Source organism: Carica papaya, chromosome 5 (genome assembly GCF_054855325.1).
Source record: "Carica papaya isolate Zhongbai chromosome 5, ASM5485532v1, whole genome shotgun sequence".
Classification (NCBI taxonomy): Eukaryota; Viridiplantae; Streptophyta; class Magnoliopsida; order Brassicales; family Caricaceae; genus Carica; species Carica papaya.
The window spans coordinates 5,120,481-5,142,328 of record NC_142313.1 but is presented as its reverse complement, the minus strand read 5'-3'; the positions used below and the strand labels follow the sequence as shown (position 1 = coordinate 5,142,328).

The 21,848-nt window shown below is 37.7% G+C and overlaps 1 protein-coding gene across 5 annotated transcripts; it reads left to right on the top strand.

The window, feature by feature from the left end:
* The first annotated feature begins 483 nt into the window (after positions 1–483).
* Positions 484–21,522, top strand: LOC110819620 (SMAD/FHA domain-containing protein). 5 transcript variants are annotated; one of them, XR_015819239.1, is made up of 14 exons: positions 484–949; positions 5,483–5,649; positions 5,727–5,830; positions 13,471–13,551; positions 15,085–15,188; positions 15,307–15,393; positions 15,574–15,776; positions 18,088–18,289; positions 18,387–18,437; positions 18,534–18,632; positions 18,756–18,815; positions 19,271–19,395; positions 19,870–21,149; positions 21,248–21,522. XR_015819239.1 is itself a non-coding variant. In XM_088220296.1 (13 exons), the coding sequence occupies exons 1-13, from the start codon at positions 683–685 to the stop codon at positions 21,059–21,061; spliced, it is 2,742 nt and encodes a 913-aa protein (XP_088076422.1). In that variant the 5' UTR covers positions 484–682; the 3' UTR covers positions 21,062–21,522. The 5 variants fall into 5 exon arrangements, 3 of the variants coding, with proteins under 3 accessions (XP_088076422.1, XP_088076423.1, XP_088076424.1); XR_015819240.1 differs by having other exon boundaries at positions 21,238–21,522; XM_088220296.1 differs by having other exon boundaries at positions 19,870–21,522.
* The last annotated feature ends 326 nt before the right edge of the window (positions 21,523–21,848 follow it).

Genomic DNA, 21,848 nt, shown 5'->3' with positions numbered 1-21,848 from the left:
TTAATAAATTTTAAGCTTATATTATTTTAAGTTTTAAAGATATTTGAGTAATTAGTTTTTCAACTGATTTTTAAATTTTAAAAAATCAAATATTTGACAAGATTAATAACTAAAAATAACTTAAGATAACAATTAATTGCTCATTTATTTGATACGGTCTAAAACTATGGTGTGCTACATGTACTTCAAAATAATTTCACATAAACTTTACCAACACAAAAATTCAATTTTGGGTTATTAGAATTTCGCCTTTAATGTACTTATATTTTTTAATAACATTAATTATATTTATTATAATATATAATTAAATTATTATCCGGTGGGGGGGGGGGGGGGGGGTGTTGATAGAGTTATAACTTTCTGTTTTAATTTAAATCATACTCAACTTTATAATAAAAATGTTTTGCTGAAGAAAAAAAAATTATATAGTCTGATTAAAACCCAACTTATATGATCTGATGCTTAAAAAGTTATTGTATTCCAATTTTTAGGCTGACGTGGCATTAGTGTAGAGCGAATTGCACGGTCTCGCAATTGATCTCACCGGACTGAATCCCTCAGTCTTTCTCCGCAAGCTAACAAAGCCGGGAACGCAACAGCTAACCCAGCTTCCTTTCTCTATCCCGGCGGTTAGGGTATTCGCCTTTTTCTTCTTCTGTTCGCTGCATTTACTCTATGGTCAATGGAGTCAATGGCAATTAAAGACGAAAAGGAGCTAGCATTAAAACCCGGTCCAAGCCCTACAGCGGAGCCGTCGCATGCTGGGAATTCTCAGACTTCAAATAAGAACCAAAACGAAGCATGTAGGCTGTCAAAGATGCCTATGAGCCCCAAGGATTTCATGATCCAAGCGGCCGCCAACATTGCTTCTCAGCCTCTCCAGAACTACGATACTAATGTATGGGGCGTCCTCACTGCTATCTCCAACAATGCCCGCAAGCGCCCCCAGGTACGTTTTGTTTATTAAATCGTAGTTTCTGAAGTTAGTTTATGTTTGAATTGAATTATTATTGGCTTCTTGTCGTTTTATTGGTTTTCATTTTGTTTCTGGTCATAAATTAAGCGGCCTACAACCGTACCTTGGAGTGTGATTTTTTTTTTCTTGTGAATATTCACTTGGCTAAGTTTGTTTTACCAGTGTTTCTAGCAAGGTGCATTTACTGAGAACCATCTGTTAGGGGCAAAATGATTCCTTACCCTAAGGTTTATCAGAGAAGGGATAAAGAGGAATAATCTCGTGTAATTGCTTATGTATATGTATTAGTTTGAATGTTATTATGTAAGTTTATGTGTGTGTTTAATTAAATGTTAAATATGTATTAGGGTGGGAAATAAGTCTATCATAAGAAAAGGGTAGTTTAGATAATTCTGGAAATTAAAAAATTATAGAATTAACTACCCTCTTTGTATATTATATCCTCTGCTCTGGGAGAAAAACATCATTATCTCTGAAATTATTCTTGAATGAATAGTACCCTTCTACTCTAGATATCGTGGGTTTCTCTCTATTGAGAGACCCCTAATTCTTTCTTAATTTCAAAAGATAGGTAAAGGTAGATAATCAAAGAAAAATATCCTTCTATCTACTGATTTCGTTGTGAACTATAAGTAGGGACTGTAACAAATTAGTATCAGGGCCAATTGTTATGGTGATCTATAATTTTATGTTTGAAAAATTTCCTGCAAATTTATCAAGAGGATGGGGGGGAAGGAAAAATTAAAGTGAATTTTTGGTTGGATGGTTGGAAAGTTGTCAGCCAGAACAGTCAAAAAAGATGTGGGAGAAGGCTCTAATCGGACAGAACCCTTCCGCATTCTGGAGATGGAAATGCACCAGAGAAACTGGCCAGAGAAGGGGAAGAAAAACTGGGTGTGGCTTCACCCCTGCATGCGGCCAGGACCGACGTGTCTGGAAAGCCAGACGCGCATGCTTCCCTGGACGCCAGACATGTGAACTCCCCTGGGCCTTTCTCAGGTGTGCAACATTCCCTGGGCCCATACCATGGGTCAGGCCAGACTCCCCTGCATATGGGGCCTCAGTTGCTGGTTTCCCTCCTGTTGCAGATTGCTCTTTTGTGCGAAGATAAATTAAATTGGATTTTCCACGATTCAATGGGTCTAGTGATCCTTGTCTGTCGGTTGGACAGTGTGAACACTTCTTCTGGCACCAGCACATGGTCGGGGAAGAAAAAGTGTCATTGGCCTCTTTTCATTTGGAAGGAGAAACACCATTGTGGTTCTTAAAATTGGAGGGAGACCGATCATATTTGATTTGGACTAAGTTTAAACATTTTTGTCATCTTCGGTTTGAACAGCCCATTAGAAGCAACAAATTTGGGGAGAATGGCTGATTGCCAACAGCAATTCAAGTTGCTTTCTGCGCAAGCAAGTGCACTTTTCCTGGAATAAGAAGTTGAAATTTTTATTAGTGGCCTGAAAGAGTACATAGAGATGGAGGTAGAATTGCAACATCCAGGAGATTTGACCACTGCAACGAATTTGGCAAGGTATTATGAACGGAGAACAGCATGTAATGCGGTTGAATTGGAATAGATGTCCAAAGCAGCCCCAACAGTCACTCAAGTTCATGATCAGTTCCATGAAGGCTATTTAGAAACACTTCGATGGCTCTCTAGGGATTTCTTTTGGAAGAGTTTGAAATCTCAAGTTCGAGATTTTTTTTGTTCTTGTTTGGTTTGCCAACGGCATAAAGTGGAGCACTTGCATCTTGCTGGGTTGTTACAGCCATTGGGATTTCCTTTTCAAGTTTGGCTTAACTTTGTGAAGATATTTCTTTGGACTTTGTAGGTCTTCCCACTTCTCAAGGGAAAAATGTTTTGTTTGTGGTGGTAGACAGGTTCTCCAAGTGTGGACATTTTATTCCTTTTCCCATCCTTATGCGACCGTTACTATGGCCAGACTATTCTTTTGATCACATCTTTAAATTGCATGAGTTGCCAGAGTCCATAGTCAGTGATTGAGATGTAGTTTTCATTAGCTTGGTTTTGAAGGAACTCTTTGCACCGTGGAACTAAACTGGTTTTTAGTTCAGTATATCATCCACAATCTGATGGTCAAACAGAAGTTGTCAATGGAACAATTGAAATGTATCTCCATTATTTCACAGGAGATCATACAATGGAGTGGGTTCAATGGATTTCTTGGGCTGAATACGCTTATAATACAGGATATCACTCTTCCTCCAAGGCTACTCCATTGAAGTTGTTTATGGGAGACTGGTGCCAGACTCCTCTCTTATTATCTGAGACTTTCTAAATTGGAAGCTGTTGATTGTGAGCTTAAGGACATGGACAAGGTCCTCCACGCTTTATGAGCTCAATTGTTGCAAGCTCAACAAAGGATGAGACAACTTTATGATAGTAGTCATTATTAAGTGTTGTTCCAAGAGGGTGACTTGGTTCTTTTGAAGCTTCAACCATATCGACAGATTTTACTGCATCACAAGAGCGTGCAAAAGCTGTTTTCCTGTTTTTATGGGCCTTTCAATGTCGTGCCGAGGATTGGTGAAGTTGCTTACAAACTAGACTTGCCACTCTCCTCTAAATTGCATCTAGTTTTCCATCTTTCTTCTCTCAAAGCCTTTCATGGACAGCAAGGTGTTCCTTCCACTCTTACTTTTGTTCATCATGGAATTCCTCATCCTTCACTTCAATCTCAGTTGGCTCCCTGAACTCACAATGGTCAGCATAAAGTTCTCATTCATTAGGAAAGTCTATTGCCAGTTGATGCCTCTTGGGAGAGCTATGGAGTTGGGGACCATGTAGACATTTTGCTAAGCTGTATATATTTTCTACACGGGCCCTCTTGGTGCCTATTAATATAATTATACTTTTTATTTTTTTTTAAAAAAATGCCTCTTGGGACGCACTCACATGCAACTACACTATCCTCATCTTGTGCTTGACGACAAGCGCCGCCTCAAGGGGGGGGGGGGAGGAGTGATGTTCGGGGCAAAATAATTCCTTACCTGAAGGTTTATCAAAGAAGGAATAAAAAGGAATAATCTTGTGTAATTGCTTATCTGGTGTGTTAGTTTAAATGTTATTATGTAATGTTTATGTAAATATGTTTAATTAAGTGTTAAATATATATATTATAGTGGGAAATAAGTCTATTATAAGATAAGGGTAGTTTAGGTAATTCCATAAATTCAAGAATTACAGAATTAACTACTCTTTGTATATATATCCTTTGTTGTGGGAGAAAAACAGCATTATGTCTGAAATTATCCTTGAATGGAGAGCACTTTCGCACTCTGGAGATTGTAGGTTCTCTCTATCCAATGAATCCTAATTATTTCTTAATTTCTAAAGATAGGTAAAGGCAGAAAATGAAAGAAAAACGTTATTCTACCTACTGATTTTGTTGTGAATCGTCCCATAACATGATTCATAAGTAGGGATCATAACACCATCCTGTATTATGATTATCATATATGTGTTTTGTGATTTTGAGTTAAATTGTGCTGCATAGTATTTTGACCATTTTATGTGTTTTTTTAGCGGGATTTACTTTTAATGAAATGTTTGTTTCTAAATTTCAGAAAAAATCCAGTACATTAGAGTTTGAGTTTTTTGGATTAGTTGGTGCAAGGATTACTTCTTTTACGCTGAGGGTGGACAGATCTTTAAATTTTATAATGATTGAGGAATTGGCAATAGTGATTTTGATACAAGGCAAAACTTGTCTCCTATTTATACAACTCTAAATACTCTCGGACTAACCATATTAACTGTTTGCCACTGTGGTTAACTGTTTACATCCGAAGGTAGCCAACTGCTTTAAGTTTATTGCTACTTAATTTAAACCATTTCAACTGATAATGTTGACTTCTTGTTCTTATGATACATGCTCTCTGTTGTGTCTGCCATATGCTTGTTGATTTGCCTTTGAAGCTTCTCTGTTGAGTCTGCCATAAGCTTGCTGACTTGCCTTTGACGCTTTCTTATTTAATTCACTTTTCTTATGCATTGTGTCCTGATTGGAGTTCAAAGAATAGGTAGGAGATCTATTGATTAATGAAACTGACAAATCTTACCTCCTGCTATTAGGGTTTCCTACTCAATAGATGTGTTTCCTCTTAAAATGCATCTTATTCAGGATTTTTTTTTTGAGAATAGTTGTTGAACTTACCTACCATAATGTTCTGCTCTTTTCCCTCTTATTGGTTCCTATTATCTTTTAACTCTTTCTTTAGGTGATTTTCTTTCTCTTTGCCACTGGGTTTGCCTTTAGCTGGACATCTGTGTTACTCATGCATAGTCATTGCACTTGTTCCTATAATATGTATTGGATATGAGTTTAATATGATCAGTCAAACAAGGGCATAAATATAAATTTGAGTGTGAATGAGCATCGCCACTGGGCAAGCTTGCCATCTGTGTTACTCATGCATAGTTGTGCACTTGTTCATATAGTATATGTGCTGGATGCAAATTTAATCTGATCAATTGTATACCAGGGCAGTAATATACTTTTGAGTGCGGATGAGCATTGCATTGGGCGTCTGGTAGATGATTTACGCTTTCAGATTGAATCTACTGCTGTCAGTGCAAATCATTGCAAAATATATAGAAAGGTCATTGTGGAAGATGTGGAGCGTACCTCTGTCTTCCTAAAAGATACTAGGTTGTCCATTGTTCATCTTTTTTCAGACTTTGATCCATTTCTGGTTATAATATGTATTCAGCTTGTGATATTTTCAGTACAAATGGAACATATCTTAATTGGGGGAAGTTGAAGAAGAATGGCCCTGAAACAAAAATCTGTCATGGTGATATTCTGTCATTGGCTGCTCCTCCTCAACATGGTAATCTCATTCTCTCCACCACTTCAAGGACATTCTGGATTTTTAATGATTGAAATTGCTCCTAGAAATGAATATTATTCCTGAACAATAGAACAAATAAGAATCAAATTATCAATAAGTTAAATATAAAAGGAATGCTGTTTGAACTCTCAAGTAAAGGATTGATTACAGGGAACTTATGACCGATTTACTTTTAATGTGGGTATCAAAAGGAAATTCTCTCTTACTATTGATATTTCCAGCAAAACAACTAAAAGAAATTGAAAAGTAGGCCTTCCTGTGCTACATGATAATATTTTTTAGTTTTTGTTTCCTAAATTATATGTTCGTCATATGTAATGTAGTTAGCAAAAAACAGCAGTTAGGAGATAATACTGAAAATGATGGAGGAGTTCAAAAATAAAAATAATGTCTTCTAAAAAACTGATTTTATTTATTCTTGGTTACTCCAAAAACACACACAACTATACATATTTTTGTGAATAAACATATGCATAAACACATAGACTTAAGAAACGAAAACTAGAAAATGTATCATATACCGAACAAAGCTCAAGTTTTCCTTGCTGCTCTTTCCCCCTGGTGCATATGCTTTTTTTTTTTGAAGTAAACCCTTGGTGCATATGCTTTAACAGCACCGAATATAATGATCATATTTTTGCACTGTGGCTTGGAAGATTTTCAATGACTTGCTGTCCATAGTGCTGTGTTGGAAATGTCCCCTAAGCCTAGAAATCTTCATTTCTACATCTTTGTGTGCTTTTGGAAGCAGTAAGCAGTACTCAATTCTTTTTGAGAAGGCTATTTTCAATTGTCTTGTTTGTAAAGAAACCTAAGAATTCTCGAGCAAATTTTTTTAGAAAAAGAAGTATTGTTAAACATGAGAGTGGTGTAATTACATAGAGAATAATATATCCTCTTAGAATCTTCTAATATAAAACTTAAAAGCACATATTAGTGACAAACAAACCCATTGAGGATGAAGAAATCATTGCCCCCTAGTTTCTGTGTAACACAAGAATAGCAATATTTGAAAATTTCCCATGTGATGTTGACAATAGGGTGGCCAAAAATGTCCTCCTCTCCCCAGATCTTGGATAAAAGAAGAGCAATTGCAAAAATCCTATGATTCAATTCTCGCTGTAATGCCCATCTGTTCAAACCCTCTGAGGATGAATTATTTCCCCCCAAATTTTGTGTAACACAGTGATAGCAATATTTGAAAGTTTCCCTTGAGATGTCGGCGATAGGGTGGCCAAAAATGTCGTCCTCTTCCCAAATCTTAGAGAAAGGAAGATTGATTGTCAAACATCCTATGATTCAATTCTAGATATAATGCCTGTCTACTTTTTTCCTTCCAAATGACCCATAAAGTAACCAAAGAGATAAAGCTTAGATTCTTGTTATAGTTTTTTCCCCATGGATGTCTCTCCATGCCCAAATCTCATTGTTTTTAATGAGGCAGCCATTACTGAATTAATCCCCATAAAGCTATATGCCATAGTCTAAAGTCAATAAGAGAGCGGAGACCAAAGAAGAAGATGGTTACCTGACTTCGCATCTCTCTTGCATGAATAACACTCATTCACAAAATCTCATTTTGTGAATAATGAAGATGCCTCTCCACCTACCCGCTACGAATTAATCTTCATGAATAATGAAAATGCCTCTCCATGCCCAAATCCCTTTTTTTATTTTAATTGAGCAAGCCATTACCAAATTAATCCCAAAAAAACTGTCATAGTCCAAAGTCAATAAGAAAGCGGAGACTAAAGAAGATGGTTACTAGACTCTGCATCTCTCTTGCATGAATAACACCCATTCATAATGAATAACACCCATTAGCAAAAGAAGGCCACTTTAGGTGACGCCTTGATCTTTTGAATCTATTTCCATGAGAACTATATCGATACTTTTGCTCTTTGCAAAATGTAGGTAGTAGAATTTCATCGAAAAAACCCCTCTCGGGTTGAGCTTTCTGTCAGAAGCTTTGATCATCTAGCTTCGACTATGGGTATGGCGGCTTACAACAGTGAGATTAAGGAAGAACGAGAGAATAGAAAGGATAGAGTAAGAGAGAAGGAGAGAGTAAAGAAGAGAGACAGTAGGGAGAATTTAAATTTGAATTGTATATTTGAATTTCCATAAGTCCTTGCTTTCTTTTACAATCCTATTTATATGGCTAACTCTTCTTGCTCATTCTATAATAGGCAACTTGCCTTAATAGCCGAATAACTAATTTTTGTTTTGGCCCCCACTATTCTTTTCACTCTTCTATGTTGATGGTAAACTTTCAGCGGTTTACTTACACTTTCAAGTTGGCTAATCGAGGGCTTCGTTTGGTCTTTTGCATTGGGGAGAAACGTTGAGATAACCTGACATATTTTTTTGCCTCCCAATCATTTGGACTTTTGGTTCGGTCCACCATCCAAACACCGTTGCCTAGAGTGCCATAGAAAGTTTTGAGCCTTGTTGCCTCTTTATTCCAAGTCAAGGAATGAATTGTGGGAAATACAACTTTTCCATCCTTATTTCATTCATCCAGCTATAAACTCACCATTCTACCCCATCCTATCTTCTAATACACGCATGAAAATCTTCTTTTTCCGAGATTATTTTCTTCCATAACAAGCAATATGCTCTCTCTCTCTAAATATTCTTTCTCTCTAAACCTTCTGCCTCCCACGAGCTCTGGCCGACCAAGCGAGGATCACTTCATGAGAACACTCGGGAGAAGATTTTTCGCCATTGAAAGTAAATCTTTCATTCTGGTCTGCGAGGGTTGGAAAGCAGAATGCTTGAGAATCAACGAGAATGGATGAGGCTTCAGAAGATCGATATTCTTGGAAAAAGATGGGTTTAAGTGGTTGCTGGATGCACTTGACGAGTTTTGGTGGAGAAGAAAGCTAGGGGTTTGGGCTAAACATCTAGTGAAGAGAAACTATGAACTTTGGCTCGCGTTTGGGAAGAATAAAAGGGGCAAATACTTGGTGCTAACAGTTCAAAGTGACCGCTAGGCGAAACAGATGCCCTCATTGTGAGGTGTCGATTCAGTTCACAGTTGATGTGGGTAAAACTCATACATATGTGGCGGCTTTGCAAGTTGAGGAGAAAGGGAAGAAGTGGGTAGGGTAGAACAGACCCGTAGGCAGTGTGGGTAGGGTCGGGTTAAAGGGTCAGATCTAGAAAGAAGCAGGGCCCAAGGGCCATTTTAAACTCCAAAAGAGCTAGGCTTAAAAGAAGTGGAAATTTACCAGCTTTGGACCACGATAAGCTCAGAAGAAGTGGGCCGATTGACAAGAAAAGGACATACACTTGGAAGGAGAAAGAAAAATGGGTTGCAGACCGAGGTATGGAGGAGAATTTGAACAAGGTCCGAGCTCAGGAAAAATAGGGGTTCCAGGGCGCTTTAACCCGACCCAGGGTGAGCCTTCGGGTTTAAAAATGAGTAAAGATTTTTCCCCTGAGGTTTTGAGATGGAAGACGGATATGATGGAGAGGCAAGAACTTAGCAGAGGGGAAAGGATGTTGATGCAGATGAGGCTGAAAGTGACGCTCTTGTTGACTAGCTAAGCACAATGGATCATGATGGGGACGATTTTTGTTCATTATTGTCTTCAAAGGGGGAGATTGGGTTCAAGGGGTATCTGTAGACAGAAATGCAAAGTGGGGACACAGATGCAAAGAATCTTGAGTTGGTTGTGGTTGACGAGGAGGTCCAAGCTCTCGATTCGATTCCCAACCCAGAAATAAAAGAGATTTTGCAATTGAGTCTTGAAGGCATTAAGGTGGTGGATGGAGAAATGGTAGGAAGCTCCCTTTGGGTAATGCAGAACATACAAAAGTTCACCAAAGTGATGGTATCTCACTCGAAGCTTTGGAAAAGCTCTCCTTCCTCTTCTTTTCTGAAATTGAAAAAAGGAAAATGCTGATGAAAAAGAAAGGGGGATTGGGTAGTAAAGGGAAGAAAAAACAGAGTGGCAACATACCAAGAGAGTTGAAAAGGTTAGAGTTCACCATCAATTACGATGGAAAATGACATGATGAAAGGGAGCTAGGGGTAGGAAATTGTTGTGTCAATGATAGGAAATGTGATCTCTTGAAACGTTAGGGGATTAATAACCAATGCAATGGAAATAAGTTCCCCGGCCCTGATGGGTTCAATATGAAATTTCTTCAAACTTTTTGGTACTTAGTGAAGGATGATGTGATGGATCTTTTCAAGGAATTGCATAAGTTTGGAAAATTTGTTAGATCTATCCGTTCAACTTTTATCGCTCTTATCCCCAAAAAGAGGAACTCTAAGAAATTTAAAGATTTTAGACCTATTAGCTTGGTGGGATGCATATATAAGCTCGTTGCCAAGGTGTTAGCTAGGAGGCTTTTTAGGGTGCTTGGAAAGGTGGTTGGAGCATGTTAACATGCTTTTGTGGAAGGTAGACAGATCAATGAAACTTTTAATGATATAATGGCCAAGCGGATGGATGGATGGTTTGTTGTGTAAGTTGGATATGGAGAAGGCTTATGACCATATGAGTTGGAATTTTGTTGAATATATGTTACAAAGAATGGGTTTTGGGCAAAAATGGCAGGGCTTGATGAAATTGTGCATGTCTTCCTCCTCTTTTGCAGTGTTAGTAAATGGTGGGCTGTTAAAATTTTTTAGTGCTTCCAGAGGATTGAGATAGGATGATTCCTTATCCCCCATGCTTTTTATTCTTGTAATGGAGGGCCTTAAATCGGTTGTTATGCAAGACAATTGATCTTCGACTCGTTAAAGGGCTCGCGGTGTCTCATCTATTTTTTGCTGATGACACATTAATCTTCTGTCAACTTGACGTGAGAAACTTGTTGAATTTGAGATGTGTACTGCTTTGTTTTCAGGCCGTTTCTGATCTTAAAATCAACCTTGACAAGTCCGAGTTGGTTAGAATCGCGGGCAGTGGGGATGCGAGTTTGTTTGCCAGCGGGTACAAAACGGTTAAACTCCCTATCAAATATCTTGGAATTCCCTTGGCTGCCAAATATAAAGACCTTGCATCTTGGGAGCCGATTCTTGAGCTTTTTGAAAAGAGATTCGTGGATTGGAAGCGGAATTTTCTCTCTAAAGGAGGTAGGTTCACGTTAATCAAGAGCACTATGGCAAACCTCCCCATTTATTACCTTTTGTAGTATTTTTACATAGGAAATTGCTGCATGCAAAAACTATTTACGTAGCTTTTGTAGAGAGAGAAAGTAAGAGAGAGAGAGGGCACCGAAACAGAGTGCAACCCTGCAAACGCCTCTGTTTCGTGCTATGATTTTTGAAGAAGGCAATGGAGTAAAGGGTCTACCGTTTTCATTCATATTTGCATGGCTTAAATAAGTCAGTTTACAACTATAAATCCCATTTTCTTGTGCAAGTGATGGGCTTGCAATTGAATTCAAATTGTACCCTATCCGATTACAATTAAATTCAAAAACTAAAATTTAAAATTCAAATACAAGCTGATAAGAATAAATTTTAATTGATTCTTAATAATCTAACACTCTTCCTTAAGAATCAGTCCATACAATTCCTAATTTCTCTCTCATATTTTTGAATTTCCCTTTTCCAAGCTGCTTTGTCAGAATATCTGCAAGTTGCTCATCGGATGAGTAATGAAGAAGCTTGATTTCACCACTCTTTTCAGCATCTCTAATTGCATGGAACTTCACATTAATATGCTTGGTTCAACCATGCATTACTGGGTTCTTAGCGATTGCTATGACCGACTTATTATCCACCTAAATTTCGGTTGGCAAAGACGCATCAACCTTCAGATCCTGCATTACTTTCCTCAGCTATACTGCCTGATTTGCAGTACCTACAGCAGCAATATACTTAGGTTCAGCTGTAGATTGTGCAACCACTTCTTGCTCTTTAGATGCCCAGGAGAAAGCACCAGAATCAAACGAAAATAGATAGCCAGAAGTGCTACGTGCATCATCGAGACTCCCTGCCTAGTCACTCTCAGTATACCTAAGCAGCCTTCCTTCTCCCTTTGCCTCATATAAAATTTCATAATTTTGGGTACCCTTAGATACCTCAATACATGCTTTGCCGCTGCCATGTGAGATTGTTTTGGAGATGACATAAACCGTGACAACAAACTCACAGCAAATAATATATCCGGTCGTGAAACTGTGTGATACAGCAAGCTCGCAATTAAGCTCATGTTCCTTCCCTCATCCACATTATCACCTGTTTCATCTTTAGTTAACTTCAGGTTTGGAATTAACGGAGTAGAGACAACTTTACACTCCATCAAATTAAACCTTTTAAGAATTTCACGTGCATACTTTGCTTGTGACAGAAAAATTCCGTTCTGAGCTTGCTTTATTTCCATCACCAGGAAGTATGTTACTTCACCTAGGTTGGACATCTCAAACATCTCCTCAAGCTGTCCTTTGAATTCTTCCATTTTGCATCGATCGTTTCCTGTCACCAGTATATCATCCACATAAATGGCAGTGATCAGCCTCCTATCATTTTCATCGTGTTTTGCATATAGCACTATTTCTGTCTTACTCTTTTCAAATCCATAACACAGTAGGTATTTGTCCAGCTTCTGGTACCAAGCTCGTGGAGCTTGCTTAAGGCCATACAAAGCCTTATGTAGCAGATAAACATGATCCTCTTTTCCCTCAACTATGAATTCTTCCGGTTGATCAACATAAATCTCTTCTTGGAGATCACCGTTTAGGAAGGTAGACTTGATGTTCAGGTGCATAACCTGCCACTAGGAATACACTGCTACTACCAGGATCATTCTGATGGTTTCGTGTCTTGCAACTGGAGCGAAGGTGTCCCCAAAGTCAATTCCCGCAGTTTGGGCATATCCCTTCACCACCAGCCTAACTTTGTGCCGATTTACAGAGCCATTGGAGTTCAACTTGAGTCTGTAAATCCACTTGACACCAATTATCTTCTCGCCTTCAGGCTTAGGGACCAAAGTCTAAGTTTTGTTTTTTGTGATCATAGCAATTTCCTCCATCATAGCATCCTTCCAAGAGGAATATGTGGCTGCTTCTTGATAGGTTGCAGGTTCTTTGAAGGTAAAATTGCATGATTCGTATATCTTAGAGAGACTTCTCATCCTAACTCCATCAGCACTTTCATCATTTCCAACTTCCTCATCATTTTCCAACTCAGAGGGGAATGAAGCTGGTACAGGTTCATCTCCTCCTGTCACCAGCTTCCCTACCTCATCACGTTCTATTTTTTCTTCTGCCCAATTCTAGTGTGAGCCTTCATCTATCACAACATCTCTCCTAATCATAAGTTTTTTGGAGCTCAACATATATACTCGGTACCCCTTTGTCTCTATACTATAGCCTAGAAAAATTCCAGGCTCTCCCTTGTCATCTAACTTTCTTTTTCTTTCATTAGGAACTAGGCTGTAGCAAACAGAGCCAAAGATCCTGATGAGAGTAGTCTCGGGTTTCTCGCCATGTCAAGCTTAATATGTTCTGTATGTTGTTGTGAATAATATTTTATGAAAAGCTCAAAGTACTTAACTGTTTGATTGTTGTAGCTTGGAAGCAAATTAGTGTTTGTTTTTATCCCTTGCAGTTTGTTTGCTCAGAATTATCATGTGTAATGTGTTCTATGATTTCAGAACTTGCGTTTGCATTTGTATATCGAGAAGTTCTTAGATCCACTCCCTCAACAGAAGGTGTTGCTGCAAAAAGAAAAGCAGGTATAGTCAGCACAAAGGCCACGTTGATTGTTTTGTTCTTAATTTGTAAGTCTTTTACTCAGCAAGCAAAGAGCTTTTTGCATCTAGATTATAAAGATATTGGTTTATTTCAAAAAGAAAAAAAAGTATTATAAAGATATTGGAGATACCTCTTAGTTTTGGCAGTGATTACAGGAGTTCAATTGCTTCATTGGTGGTTGGAATCCATGTGACCTGTTAGGTTATTTCATTTTAACATTTTATTTTTATTTTTATAGTTTATTGTCATTTCTTATTATTGTATTCTTATCTTTTCATTAAATAGAGGTTTCTTGGGCACATTTTTGGATCATTGCCCTATCAACGTCAGTTAACTTCTGATGAACAGTGAATCGTATCATGCTGTAGAAGTAGTAGTCATGGTGATCTACCGAACTATGGCATTCAGGGGCTTTTTACTGCAAAGCTTGATAAAAGCTCAACATAGATCCAATATAATGGGCTACCTAACTCTAATTCGTGTTATTTTGTCAAGCTTAACGTGCTAAAAAACCTTAATGATTGGGAGATCAGTGAATATGAGAATCTCGTAGGTACCTTGTCTATCATTCTGTTGGATGGTATAAATGATCAACCACGACGGAGTCTCACTAATACAGGATCATTTTCTGTCAAATCCTTTTATAAGCATCTGACTAAGCAGGAAGACGATGGTACCAAGTTCCCTTTTAGACAGACATGGAAGGTTAAAGTTCCTCCTGTAATGTCTTCTGTGCGTGGGAGGCTGTAAAGGATTGCATCCTGACCATTGACAAATTGATGAGAAGCAGGAGTGACTATGGTAAATAGATGTTACATGTGTGAAAGTGATGTGGAAACTTCTAGTCGTATTCTTTTATGGTGTCTAGTAAGGTACAAGTTACGGTTGAAATTTTATGATTTATTGGGTATCAATTGATGATGGTGGGTATGGTCAGAGAGGGGAGAGCATCAGCTGGCGGAGGAAATTTGTGGACCTTATTCCACCTACCATTTTCTAGGTAATATGGAAGGAGAGAAATAGAAGAACTCTTGAGGGGGTTGTTGATATAAGGGATTTTGATAGGATTAGGAACAAATGATTCTAGACCTGTAACTTTTTGGTTTTGCATCGTCCTCTCTGTTCTATGAAGGATTTGAGGGACCTTGTTGATATTTTGGTAGAGATATAAATAATCAATATACGAGTTAACATCCTCTTGAAACCTGTTAATATAATTCATAATTTTTATTCAAAAAAAATTGTGTTATTTTGGTACTTGAATTGTATTTATGCTCATTTTGGATTGTCGAAGGAGTTATGATGGTTCTTTTCTCTTAGATAGATGGTTGTCATGTTTTATTAGCCAATCACTGGACAATTTATTTTGCATTTATTATTTGTTACAAGATTCAGCGGTTATCATGTCAGGATAATATCTTACAATTTTCTCGCATCTTATTGTCATGTTGTTATATTGTTGGATTAGAAGAACTATTGTTTGAAAATCTTAATATATTTCATATTCTGCACAGAGGACTTTGCCTCTGAGAACAAGAGGCTAAAAGGTATTGGCATTGGTGCTCCTGAGGGTCCAATATCTCTTGATGATTTCCGAAGCCTTCAGCGGTCAAACAAGGTATCTTCCATTTGATTTCATGGCATCAATGATCAATACTGCACACCTCTTTTTTTTAATAACAGATAATGGGATCTTCCCAGTGAACCGTTCTTTTTTCTATTGCTGCATTATACAGGAATTAAGAAAGCAACTGGAAAGTCAGGTCCTTACAATTGATGCGTTGCGCAATGATAATCGTACAACTATTGAGCATCATGAAAATGTAAGTTAAATTTGGATTAATTTTCTATTTCCACTTGGCCTTTGTTTAGAAAGAGGAAAAGATACAGCAAAAAGAATTGTTTTATCCTTTATAATCTTTTGGATTTAGTGCACATCAAGTTTCTTTTGGGTATAAACGTATCATTTTAATTTTGGCGATTACTGTTATTTTATCTATCAGGAAATAAAAGGGATTAAAGAATCAATTACAAAATCTTTCCATGATCAACTGGAAGAGTTGCATACTATTTTAGATGTTAAAAAGAAGGAGCTGAAGGAGATAAGTAAATTATCAGCTGAACAGAAACATACTATAGAAGACCTTAATGAAAGACTTAATGCATCCATGCAGTCTTGTAGCGAAGCAAATGAAATAATGAAAAGGTGAAGGAACCAGTTGCTATCTAAACACATATTTCATATTGGTCTTTGTTTTATCTTTTTCTTTTTTATGTTTCATATTGATGTTTCTATTTTTTTTTTTCGAGATAAAAGTGGGAAGTGTATTAAGATGATGCCAAAGGGGCGTGACCCATGTACAAAAGTATAGAATTTACATATCTATAAGTATATCTACAATAGAATCAAAGTCATCAAAAGAATCAAGGTTATAACCAAGCATAGTAGAGCCAAAAAAATGAAGTTATCTATCCTTGATGATGGCAAAGTTATAGTCTTTGCTTTCAAAATTTTACAATTTCTTTCTTTTCAAATAATCCATAAAATTGTTAGAGGAATTAATCTATGCGACTTATTCTTCATTCTGAGGCCTTCCCAGGCAAAGATTTCCTCCTTAACAGTTCGAGCAATGACCCAAGAGATACCGAGCAACTTATGAATCGAAGATCACAGATCGTAGGAGATCGGACACCAAAGAAGTAAGTGGTTGCAGGTTTCCAGACTCTGCTTGCATAACACACACTGGTTCGCCAGTACAAAGCCTCTTTTCATGAGATTGTCCAAGGTGAGAATGCGTCCCTTAGAAGCTTCCCAGGCAAAAAAAGAAATTTTTGGTGGAGCGAGTTACTTACAAATGATTTTGTGCGGGAAAACCGGGAGGGATCTGATCTGTCCGTCAGGGACCTGTATAGGGATTTAACAGAAAACGCCCTGTTTTTACTAGATGTATAGGGATTTAAGCCGATTCCCTCCTTAACTTAATTTGTCATCAGCGCTGAGGTTGATGTTGGCCAGTAGACGGATCAGTTTTTCATACTCTGGCACCTCCCAGTCATTCAAGTTCCTAATAACAAAAACATCCCATATCAAGGGGCCGCTAACTCCAAAGGCAGTCTCCACAAGGATGGTCTTATCCTTAGCAATAGCAAAAATGTGAGGGAATCGGCTTTGGAAGCTTTCACCACCACACCAGACATCCTGCCAAAGATGGACCTTATCACCTCTGCCAGGAACCCATTTGGAATTATTTACTACTGGTTGGGCTGATTCCATAATGTTTTTCCAAAGGCTGAACCCAAATGGACTGTTAACCACTCTTGATTGATCAAAAAGGTCTTTACCAAACCATTTGCACACAATGATTCTTTTCCAAAGGCTATTGCTTTCATTCCAAAATCTCCAAGTCCTCTTACCATGTAATGCTTTGTTGAGGTCAATAATGGATCGCAGACCTAAACCTCCAGCTTTGTTCGGTACCTTGATTTCATTCCAGTTGACTAAGTGAATTTTTCTGTTGGAGTCGACATCCCCCAAAAGGAACTGGCATTGGATAGTTTCAAGCCTCTTGGCAACTTTCTTAGGAAAGATGAGGACCGAAAGGTAGTAGATGGGGAGATTAGATAAAATGCTTTTGATTAGAGTTAGGCGAACCCCCTTAGATAAAAATTTTCTTTTCCAACAGGCAAGCCAATGCTGAAACATGTTGATAATTGGTTCCCAACTAGTGCTGTCTTTGTGCTTAGCACCCAGTGGAACGCCTAAGTATTTAATGGGCAGGAGAGCAGTCTTGCAAACCAGAACACCAACAAGGAATTCTGAATAAGTATTATTACCCAGCATGATAAGTTCAGACTTCCTCAAATTGATTTGTAATCTCGATGCAGCTTGAAAACATAAGAGGATGCATCTAAGGTGGAGAAGGTTACTGATGCTCAGCTGGCCGAATAGAAGTATATCGTCAGCAAAGAAAATATGATGTCAAAAGTATATTGATGTTTCTATAATTTATTCATAATTAGTTTTGAAAGATGCACAATAAGGAGTTGGCACTGTGGTAGCTCTGTCCATCTTGTTGGGAAGAATATGATGTCAAAAGCTCTCATTTGACCAATAGTTGGGTTGTATCTTACAAAGTATCAAGAAAAGTGAAAGAGGAAAATAGAGAACTGATGAGGGACTTGTAGATTCTCTTGAGAATTATATAATTTCTGTTTGGTTTTCTTTATCGAGGCATCAACAGCATTCTTAAATCATCATTGTTTAGTATTATTTTATCCTGAATTTATCAACTGGATCAGTAAAACGTTTTTCCCTCTTGTTTTAGGTGAAGAAATTCTTCCTTCCATACTTTGTCTACCTCTATCTTTTAATATGTTTACAACTTGTTTGAATATAATTAAATTGCCTGCTGATGATTATCATAATCCAGTATCCTAACTCTGGTGGATGAGGGTGCTTTAGCTGATGTGTCCTTTATATGAAAAAACCATAGTAATAGCTTGGTTGTTACTTTCAGTCAGAAGGCATCAATAGCTGATCTCAAGGCACAGTTAGATGAAGAGCAACATCAGAGAAGAGAAGAAAGAGAAAAGGCTGCAATTGACTTAAAACTGGCTGTTCAAAAAGCTCAGATAGAGGTTCAAGAGGAATTAAAACGATTTTCTGATGATGCTTTAAGGCGAGAAAAGGAACAGCAGGAAGTAATTAATAAGCTTAAGGTATAGGTGATTTAAACAACTATATCCATATTAATTTTTTGTGCTGATTTTTCTTAAAAATAAATGAGAAATAATTGAACTGGGAATGCAAATACAGGAATTGGAGAAACAAAGCTCCTTGCAATTGGAAAGTTTGTTATTAAAATTGGTATGCATTACCCTTGGTTTCCTAAATAAAATCCATAATCTTAGTACTTTCTAAAAATCTTTTAAAGGTTTTATTCTCTATTCTCTTTTGTTACAGGAAGATACAAGACAAAAGTTGGTTCTGTCAGATAATAAAACCCGCCAACTAGAAACTCAAGTCTGTGAACAGCAGCTAGCTACTGCAAATGAAAGAAAAGTTAAACAAGCCTATTTAATCTTATTACTTACTAGTAGTGTTAAAGGTTTATTTTCTGTTCTCCATGTTTTTTCTACATCCATATGCAGCTAATCTTTTACGGGTATTTGCTATTTGGAGCAGAAAGTGGAAGAACTCGAACATGAAATAAAAACACTGAGGAAAGAGCTTGAGAGCGAAAAGGTATAGACAAAGATATTTGTCCTTTTTCAACCTCTTAGCTAACGCCCGGGCATATTACTGTGAATAACGTATCTCTCCCCATCAGCCTAAAAAATTAATACTGGCTTTATTGCTTAACATACTTATTTGGTCAATGACAATGAACAATCAAGAAGACTTATGGCTGGGCCAGTGATTGCCATTGCACTTCAAAGAGGCGCCAGCCTAAGGTCTACCCAAGTGGGACTTTTTTTTTTTTTTTGAGAAAAAATTTATTGCTCAACGACTATCTTGAGTTTCCAAGCATAAACTATACTGTTGATAACCTCTCGAGGATGTTTAAATTGCTTATTTGCTTGTTATAAGTAGCTTTAAGTACATTTTTTAATATTCGCATTTGGTCATGTTAAATTTTCTTATCGGTATCTTAGGAAGTTATTTGATTTTTAAGCTGAGGTTTTGTTTGCTGATGGTAGCAGGCAGCTCGAGAAGAAGCATGGGCTAAAGTTTCTTCGTTAGAGCTGGAGATAAATGCTGCAATGCGGGACCTTGATTTTGAGAGACAAAGGTTAAAAGGTGCCAGGGAAAGAATTATGCTTAGGTAAGCTCTTTAATTAAAGAGCTGTGTTTTAGGTCCTTTTGGGAGAACATGATCCCCACGTCACTCACCGATGTTTTCTGCTGTTTAGGATTACTGGTTTTCGTTTATCTTGCTGAATTTTAGTATTCATATTTGATTTTGTTTAATTGTGTTAATAATTCTCATGTAAAATATCTCAAATCTTATAGTTTTTTATGAGGCCAGTACCGGCTATTATTGTAACACAGCTGCTCTTTCTGTCTAATGAAACTGTTCGTAAGCAATAGTTATCATGACAGTTTGTTGCCCAGGTGGAATATTGTGATCTACTGTTTCTAGAATATGTTTTTTCACGTAGTTTGTTGTGATACACCTATGGTTCTATTTGTTGGTAATATGAAAGGGTTTTCATATTTTATGTTTGAGGATATGCCAAAATTTCTTGTTCCGTATTTCAACTGGTTTTTACCAGTGTCAACATGTTTTACCATATAGGGAAACACAGCTACGGGCATTTTATTCCACTACCGAGGAGATATCTGTTTTGTTTGCAAAGCAACAGGAACAGCTAAAGGCAATGCAGAGGACTCTGGAAGATGAAGAAAATTATGAGAACACATCAGTTGATATGGAAATAAATGCAGCTAACAGGAACATCAATGACACCCTTGCCAGTGAAAATGAACGAGCAGGATTTCGTATTACCTGCGCTGCGAAGGCTAGCTCCTCGACTTCTGCCAAGAAGTTTGGCAAGAATCAGATTGTTACCTCTAGTGATGATGAAATCAGTGTGACTGAGAAGCATGACTGTGGCATCAGAAGCCAAGAAGGCCAAAATACTCAAGAAGCAGAATATACAAGCCCTGATCATCTTGTCAATGGTGGTTTTGGTTCTGATATTGATGGTCTTGGCACAGTTCCTGTTCTAGAGGGAGACATTATTGGAACTGAGTGTGTTCTTGAAACAGAAAGTGCAGGAATTGATTGTGAACAGGATTTTGCCTCAAGTAAGTGTGACACTTTAGGTGGAGAGACAATGCAGCTTGATGGTGAAGCACATGTACTTGAGAGTACTGAGCATGTTAGAACAGTTCCGGTGGAAGCTTTAAATCAGTCTGAATCAAATAACCCCCCTGACAATCAAAAAGCCATGGAGGAAACTGAAGGAGGGGAAGAAACTGAAGTGGGAGGAACAATCAGGACAGCAGATCTTTTAGCATCTGAAGTTGCCGGTAGCTGGGCCTGCAGCACGGCTCCTTCTGTGCATGGTGAGAATGAATCTCCGGGATGTAGAGATGGTGATGAAGATGGTATTGGGGGACTACTACTGTCCACTAGTCAGGTTGCTGAGTCTCAAAGTACAACCTCTTCTAGGGTTGCTGCCATCAGAAAGAGTCATGTATGTGCAGCATTGAGTGAGATGATAGGGATGGTTGCTCCTGATATGAAAGAGCAGTTCGTTGGTGCTACAGATGTAAATCCTCATGAAGACAGGGACAAGCAGAATTCTGGCTCTAACTCAGATACAGAGGGCTGCACTGACAATGATGATAATAATGTTGTAGATGGTAAAGATGGATCAATTTCAGATACCGAGACAGAAGATAGCAATGAAGCTGACAATGATATAAAGCATGCCGCAATGGAGGAAGATGATGAAGCTACCCAACAAGATTCTGTTGGATAGGATAAAAGTTTCTTGTGCATAGGAAGTCCTTTCTCTGCTCTGCTTCCCCCATTTGTATGCTTCTGATGGGGAACTAAAGGTGTAAATGGTAAATAATCTATTAGCCATTTTGTCTTTGAACTTCATTTTCTTCATTATCTTATGTATATTTGCTCTCTGCTGGATTCTCACCCCAGTTTGTATCAGATTCTTGACTTCATCTCAACTATCTTGAGTTTTTCTCTTTTCCTGAGAAGAACACCTTGATTAGCAGCAAAAATTCCTGCAGTGACATTGGACTGCTCGGAATGCAAATTACCAGGAGGATGCTAAAGGTTTGTATTTAGTACATTGTTATGGATTAAATCTCTGTTAATCTATTTATTCCTAAAGGTAAATCTGGTGAAAGATTATTTTTCACTAATGGTAGTATTGGGACTGAATAAAATGTAACCTCTCAATGCATTACGATAAGTTGAATATGTTACATCTACAGTAAACATATCTCGCCCTGTAAACCAGAGGTGATGAGTTCGCCAATTAAGTGAGCATGAATCCCCAATGAATAAAAAGTAGAACATTGATAAAAGTTATAGTATAGCAGTAGGATCATAGAAGAAATTGTATACTGTTTTATGCTAGGTGCACTAAGGTAGAAAATAAGAAGCACCCTTTTTTATTTTTATATATAAAAAAAAGTCAATATATAGACAATCCTAGACTGTCTTGATCATGTATGGATCTTAGGACAACTCTTGCATCACAAGATCCATTTTGTGGTCTTAGGACTGTGCTGGGATTCTGAGAC